This window comes from Taudactylus pleione, unplaced genomic scaffold, assembly GCF_031769625.1.
Source record: "Taudactylus pleione unplaced genomic scaffold, aTauple2 ptg000090l, whole genome shotgun sequence".
NCBI lineage: Eukaryota > Metazoa > Chordata > Amphibia > Anura > Myobatrachidae > Taudactylus > Taudactylus pleione.
This window is the reverse complement of record NW_028284492.1, coordinates 1,405,043-1,413,009: the sequence shown is the minus strand read 5'-3', so window position 1 is coordinate 1,413,009 and position 7,967 is coordinate 1,405,043. Positions and strand designations below refer to the sequence as shown.

The 7,967-nt window shown below is 39.5% G+C and overlaps 1 protein-coding gene across 2 annotated transcripts in view; it reads left to right on the top strand.

The window, feature by feature from the left end:
• Positions 1 to 4,364: 4,364 nt before the first annotated feature.
• Positions 4,365 to 7,967, top strand: part of TOX (thymocyte selection associated high mobility group box) — a 321,921-nt gene continuing 318,318 nt past the window's right edge. For both annotated transcript variants that reach the window (XM_088469351.1, XM_088469352.1), the window contains exon 1: positions 4,365 to 4,899. In XM_088469351.1, coding sequence (XP_088325477.1) covers positions 4,798 to 4,899 — 102 coding nt within the window. In that variant the 5' untranslated portion in view covers positions 4,365 to 4,797. The remainder of the gene's footprint in view (positions 4,900 to 7,967) is intronic.

The window sequence follows — 7,967 nt, the reverse complement described above, 5'->3', positions numbered from 1 at the left end:
ACACATCAGATGGGACTACTCTTGTATTATCTATCATACACCAGCATAGATATTACTGAGTCAGCATTAATCAACTGGTTCAACCATAAGAAAGAGCCGGCCTACATAAATGTTTAAGGAAAATCCTGTTGACAACTTGAGACTTGACTTACCACAACTTCAGTAACTAGTGGTTACATTGTGATTTCTATTCAGGAAAAGGATACTGAAACTGGAGCTATATTACTGTATGCTCAGGAACAATTAATGAAATAGGTCTCAAGCACGGGTTTGATTATAGTTTTATTAACTTTGCTGTATAGCCTTATATTTCTATTGTATGTAAAGTGAATAATGGTGCATATGGGAAGTGTAAAGTTAGGGAACACATAGCTGGGTACCAGTACTAGACCCATTTAGGGATGAGAAAAGAGCATTGAAGTAGAGTTTTGTGGAAATCATAACAAAATGGTACTTATGCAAAAACTGTATGTTATTTAACTTGTAGGTTTGATGATTGCCATTCCTATGGAGGTCCTGTATATTAAATAAATCTCATTCTGTTTATTTTATTAATGTGTCCCTATGAATGTATGGGAAGTAGTCGGCATCCCGGTGTGTGGGATGCTGACGGTCTGAATACCAGCGCCAAAATCCCGACATGTCGGGATCCCGGCACCAGTATCCCGAGCGCCGGATTCCAAAGGTAAGTATCGGAGTGTTAGGGGGAGGTAAGAGTTGGTAAGCGGGGTTAGGCATTAGTGGGAGGGTAAGCGTTAGGCACCATGTAGGGATTGTTAGGATTAGGGTGCGGGGAGGGGGAGGTTAGGTTTAGGCACAGGGGGGAGGTTAGGTTTAGGTACCGGGGAGGGAGTGTTAGGTTTAGGGTAGGGGTTAGAAAAATACTTACCATTACTTCCTATGGGTGTCGGGATTTTGGTTGTCGAGATGCCGCTGTCGGTATTCTGACTAGCGGCATCCCAACATCAGGGATTTCATACCCAACCTGAATGTATATCCAACCATCTGGTGGAGAATATGTTGTTTATTCATAGTAGAATATTTGATTAAGGGTTGACCCAAGCCAGCCTTTACATAATCCATTTCTTTTAAAGTTTGGGTGGAGGCACTTCTGTTCATATACTGTCATTACTGCAGGAAAAGGAAATAGTATTATCTAGGGTAAGGTGAACCCCGGTTACAATAAATTGACATAGCTTAGGAACAACACAAAGCAATAAACTAATAAACTAGGTAGGATGAGGACAAAGAGAGTTGGGGAACTCACTGTATCAGTCCATGAGAGGGAAAGTCAGTTCAGCACTCAATGGATCAGATTCTGAGTTGGGAAAGAAATAGCGAGCACTGTAACTGTGTATTTTGGTAAACCATGTTCCACTGTCGACTTATCAACATTCAACATTCAGGTCAACATTCAGGAGATTGATACCAGAATTTCGACAGGTTCTGAATGTCGATATGGTCATAAGGTTGATCAATATATAGACATGCAAAATATCCAAACGTTCAGAATGTCGACATGTAAAATGTTGACACCAAAAAATTTTTGTTGATTTTTAGGATAAGGGTTAGTTAGGTATAGAGTGAGGTTTACGTTTAGGGTTAGGTTTAAGGTTATGTTTAGGGTTAGGCTAAAATAACCATAAAACTACATGGTGACAATTTTGTGTTGACATGTTAAATGTCAAAATTCTGTACGTGTCCATATTTTAACCATGTCAACCTAAATACATATTGAATGTTGACATAATGACAATGTCGACCTGACTGTCAACATTCTGTAGTTGTCAAAACTCTGGTGTCGACATTATGACTGTCAACCTTCTGAATGGCGACAAGTCATACTACACCCTACCCTACACTGCAGGTGGGCAGATGTAAAATGTGCAGAGAGATTTAGATTTGGGAGGGGTGTGTCCAAATTGAAATCTAAATTGCAGCGTAAAAATAAAACTGTCCAGCATTTGTGGGTTACTGTACATGCAACAGAAGCCAGTATTTACTACACATGCAAAAAAAAATTATGTATTTGCACCCAATTCATTGCAACATTGTTTATCCAGGTACACAGTTACTTGTTCTTTCTTGCTTTAATCCCAACTCAGAATCAAGCCCAATTAACCTGTACCCAATAAAGAGTGAGCAGACAGAAATAGAGTCGCTGAAAAAGACTTGGGGATAAATTTACTAAGAATCGAGTTTGGCCGAGTTTTGTTTCTTAAAAACACTCTTTACTTTGCTGAAATTTGGGTGAGTTTTCCGTTTTTCAACTCACAAATTTACTAAGAAGTGAGTTTAGCTGAAAGTGAGTTTTCCAATGGTGAAGTAGATTGAGATCTCTTCCCCTAGTTGCGAGTTTAGATGAGATTACTCACCCGAGATTGCTGTGTATTCTCTCTGCCAAACTCACCCGAACAAGCAGCCTGCACATATCAGTGAGATATGTGAAGGCTGCTTGTGTTGTACCTTTAAAAAATGGTTTAAAATATAATAAAAAAATGATGTAGGGTCCCCCCCAAAAGTATAACCAGCCGCGGACTTGTCAGCCAGTCCTGGTTCCTATAATTACGGGGTACAAAACGAATAGGGTTCCTCCGTAATTTAGGAACCAGCACCAGGCTGCAGGGCCAGTCCTGGTTTTAAATATAGGGGATGGGGAATATAGGGGGTCCCCTTATATTTAAAACCAGCACTGGACCCAAACCAACCGGGGTGTAATGCCACAGCCAGGAGACCCTATTACTGGGTCTCCAGGGCCAAAACCTTCTCACCCCAAGCCGGTCAGGCCAAGCCGGGGATTCTGGGAGGTGGGGACCCCCGAAAAAAGGCGTCCCCCCTCTCCCAAAACCCCAAGCTTGATCTGAAGCCCGGGGCTCTTCCCCGCACCCCTGGGCTATGGGTACGGGGGTAATAAAGTGTAAAATCAAAGTAAACGATTGTATTTTACAGTGGAACTACAGGTGCCAGCATGCCTGCCCTTTGGGACTTGTGGAAGTACAAGTGCCAGCAGGTGGCCAGCACCCGTACCTCCACTGTGAAATAAATAGTTAAATAAAGACATAACACACACCTTAGATAGCACAAGTTTATTACACACATACATCAATCTCACATACTTACTTGTACCAGCCGGTCTGCCCTTTTCTCCAATGTAGATATCCGTGTGGAATGACCTGCAAAAAAGATCCTATACTCCTCCATCCTGGTGCTGCTCTGTGTAGCATCCAGGGTCTTGGCAAAACAATAAAACGACTTACCCGAACCTGAAATCATCTGTAATTTCTCACGGGCCACTAGCCAATCAGCGGCCCCTTTATATGTAGCGGCCACTCATTGGCTGGTTCCACATGGGTCCCAGCCATGTAAAGCAGCCGCTGATTTGCTAGTGGCCCGTGAGAAATTACAGATGATTTCGGTCATCTGTCATTTTGCAAGGTGTAAGTATATGTAACAGCATATACTTACATCTGTTTGGCTTGGTTCGGGTAAGTTGTTGTATTGTTTTGCCAAGACCCTGGATGCTACGGACAGCAGCGCCAGGATGGAGGTGAGTATACGATCTGTTTTGCAGGTCATTCCACACGGATATCTACACTGGAGAAGAGGACAGACCGGCTGGTACAGGTAAGTATGTGTGATTGATGTATGTGTGTAATAACACCCACACCTTAGATAGTACAAGTTTATGTCTTTAACTGTTTATTTTATAGTGGAGGTACGGGTGCCGGCCGCCTGCTGGCACTGGTAGCTCCACAAGTGCCAAAGGGCAGGCATGCTGGCACCTGTAGTAAGACTTACATGTGTCCAACTCTAAACCAGTGCCTTAATGTGCTAGTGACAGGTAGTAGGGGAGGTCAGTATTCTGCTTGTTTTACACATTATTATTATTTTTTTAAAATTGTATGAATAATTTGTTGTTTACACATTATAAACACAACAGTATTGCAGCGTAATCACATTTACATATGTATTTTATTATTATGTGTATGTGAGCCTATGTATACAATACGTTAAATACAAGTCAGAAAATAAAATAGTGTGTTTTACATTTAGTAAAAACTGCTCAGAAATAGAAATCAAATTATTTCAGCATACATGGAGGACGTAAGTGACAATTTGTATATTTTACAGTATGTATGCTTCAATGGAAACATGCAAACCTAAAAAATGCAAAGTGTTTAAGCAAATACAAATGTAACTTACACGATCCCATTATTTGTGAAATAGGTAATCTGAAACGCATGGTTTTTCAGGACAAAGAGAAAGTTATCTTTCACCAGTAGATGGCGCTCTTCAGGTCAACAGATCCAACGTGTCTAATAACTAGAAGCACTCTCATGTACACTGTGACTGTCCCTCCTCCTCTAGCAGAGCACGGGGCAGCCATTCCAGAGGCTGGGGAGAGACACTGCCTCTTCCAGGTCCCTTTCCCCTTCTACACAACAACAATCCAGCAACTTACATAAATAATCAGTTGGGAGGAAAAACCCGGAACACAGTGACCAGAGAAGGGAGAACAGTTGAGAAGAATAAATTCACTACTTTGTTACCTGACTTGCTCTATAGAGCCCTGTAGTCTGTGTCAGGACTCATCGTAGCAGGCAGGCTGCTGGAGGAGTTTTTTTTAATTACAGTACATATGTAGCTTTGTCATTTGTCTGCAAACCACAAACGGATGTGAAGGAGCAAGGTGCTGTTGTTCTCTATGTGATATACCTCTGGCTGGTTCCATCATCACTGTTTGTTTTCCTGCTATTGGACATACAAGACTGGAGTTTCCTTGATGTGTACAGTGAAATGGATGTGAGATTTTACCCACCACCAGCACAGTCTGCTGCAGCTCCTGACACCCCCTGTTTGGGACCTTCCCCCTGTTTGGACCCCTACTATTGTAACAAGGTGATTTCATGTGTTTTTATTTATTCCCTTGTTTGCTATCTCTCCGCCCTGCTCCTCTGCTATGCATGCACACAAAGCAATGCACTGTACCCACTAACATCGCTTCCCTGCTTCTGATACTCCGATTTAATTGCCTGCCCTGGACTTTGTAGTTGATGTGCTGGAAGCTCTGTGGAAAGGGTGGAATGGGAACACACACTTTCTCCCATTACATTAGGATAACTCCAAAACCATACATCTCACTTTCATCCTAATGAGCTGGGGTTCTTTGCTGTGACATTTGCCATGTTCATTGCTCAGAGAGTCCTTTTGACAGTGTCTTTATTTACTGCAGTTATCTACTAGGATTTGTTGTTACAGCAAACATTGTTGCTATTGTGCTGTTATTGTTGTATTTTGCTCTATAAAGATGACCTTGACTATTTAACATAGTGTTTATAGTTGTGTGTATTGTGCTGGTAATCACGTTCTCTGATGTTTCAATGAATACTTTATGTTTATACAACAAACCAGTGATGCTGACAAGTTTTATAGTGAATATGCATTGTGCTGACTTTGGTACCTGCTGTAATAATGGTCCCCTACTGCAAACATTATTCCAGGCAGTGCGACCAGGAACCTGGACATGAGCATACAGAAGCTTGCATTAACTAGAGCTATCGTTTTATCCAGTAGTCGGGATTGCCACCATGGGTTTGAGTTGCCCAGAGTTTTGGAAGTCTAGAGTTTATATTTCATGACTGGGGTTAGAGTACTAGGTTGCAGCACAGTGGCAGCAGGACATTCTATGCATGAATTACACTCCACTGCACTGATGTGATGAGGGGCTGTGTGCATGAATAAAAATAGCTTGTTTAGCACAAAACACTTACACGACAAAGGCAGCCTTCCAGACACACAACTGTGCCAGGGAAAGTGGCTGTCATTAAAAGTTTGGCATTGCTGGTTCTTCAAATTGGACTTGCTACTGTTCAGATGTCATTCACTGTAATTGCTGTATTAAACTGTGTTTAATTATTTTCAATATTGCTGCAATCCCTAATTAATATTTGATCTTAGTTAATACAAGGATGGAGCTGTATTGCTATATTATGCCTGGACATTAATGAATACATTAGACCCAGCGCAACCCAGCATCTGTAGACTAGCTAAAATGATCCACATTCTATCCACTTGCAAAGGTTTAGGTAATTAACCTTAGTAATTAGTTTTCTGTTACTGCAAATTATTGTTATGCCAGATAAATGCTAGTCACTCTCACAGCACAGTTTTGTGTATAAAAACACATTTGGGGACATTGCATTATATCTTATGATATGTTTGGTCATAGGCATCATTTATTTTGTTTATAAAATACCCTTTTAATATAATAAATGTATTTTTATGAGTGTGGTTAAATATAATAAAATAGTATTTTATTGTAATTAAGTTCATTAATATTACAGCCTGTAAAAAGATATGTAATCAACATTAGCAAGTGCATAAGTGCTATACCTGCAACAAACTAGTTTTAATCATTTATTGCAATTATTAGTTAAGGCTGTTTGTGTTTTTCATCTGGCTTAACTCCATTAATAAACATTAAGGTGTATGAATAGTTTTTATCCTTAGGTATCAATATTTTTGTAAACAAATGTCTATTTCAGAAAATCTAGGGCCAGTAATTTACAGTTATGCATTAAATGGAAAAGGTAAGTATTTTACTATGCAATAATTGTGTTACCGTACATTATTGTCTGCGCAACTAGTAAATAAAATATTTTATTACATGTTTACAGTGTTAGCTTACATATTTAGTGTTGCTTTGTACACAGTTGGTAAATATTAATGACTTTTCAGCTACTGTAAACACAACATTCTTCTGTTAGGAGCAAATTAGACTTTATTTTAAATAACGTACAGATACTCCTTACAGCACAAATACTATATTTAGTCGTGTGTCATACACACTTCTTTTTTTACAAATTCATTAAAATGACTACAATCTTGTGATGTAAACTCATCAAAATGATAGGTACAACAAAGACAGATTTTAGCTCTTAAGTGAATACTGTGGTATCGGCTTGTCACTGTTTTAAATAGCAGTAGGACCTGATAACAGCTTGGACAAACTCATTCAGACACCTAACTTGTAATGCTTGTAGCTTGAGGGATAGCTACTATATCTGACATTTGTCCAGCTATCAAATAGCAGCCACTGATCAATAAAAAGCTACTTTAAACATCAAGTTCTACAGTGCCTGGCTTAAGAATACATCCAAAATAGAAATTGACAAAGGTGTCAGACAAATTTAGATAAATGAAACGTTTAAAGAAGAATATAAAAGACCTGTCCAGATTGCTCTTGGTTTTATTTTATATTTTACCATATATAATGAGTGTGGTGTGTAACAATTTGGAATGTGGTATTTGTGCAGCATTTCTATGTACTATGAAATGTCTATTCACATAAAAATGATGGCAGTATAATTTTATTTTGACACTTCCAGCAGATGTTAGTCTCGTCGATGAGAGGGAGCATGACCCCTGCCATCAGTAGGAGAGAAAATAATGGTCTACACCGCTCCCTATGGTGAGCCTCAAAGAACCAGTAGCACTAGATTTTGTGAGCTAAGCTCCTTCAGGAGAGAATGAAGTCCACAGCCCCTTCACTTTCTACCCATACAGATATTTTACCTCTCAGGGTAATGAAAGCATACGGAGATGGGCTTAAAGATTACTTTATAAAAAAGCTTGTGGCTGCGAAACAGATTCTAAACAGGGAAATTAGATTTTTTTTTTAACATTTACATTTGTAACTAGTCTTCAGCAGCTTATGCAAATAATATCAGTTCCTTTTTAATAACTTATTCTTTATATGATACTGACTGCACTGCATCATGGTCTGGGGGTTTTGTGTTACATTATAAGCCATAGGTATTAGTTTTTCTAAGCCTACCCACAAGGCTTGCAATGTTGTAAGTATTCTTTCCAGCTATTTCCAAAACATGCTATTATGTTGTCGGATATGACTTGTGTTTAAGATATTACCTTTCATAGATGAATGGTCTGAATGCGGGAGCATTAAA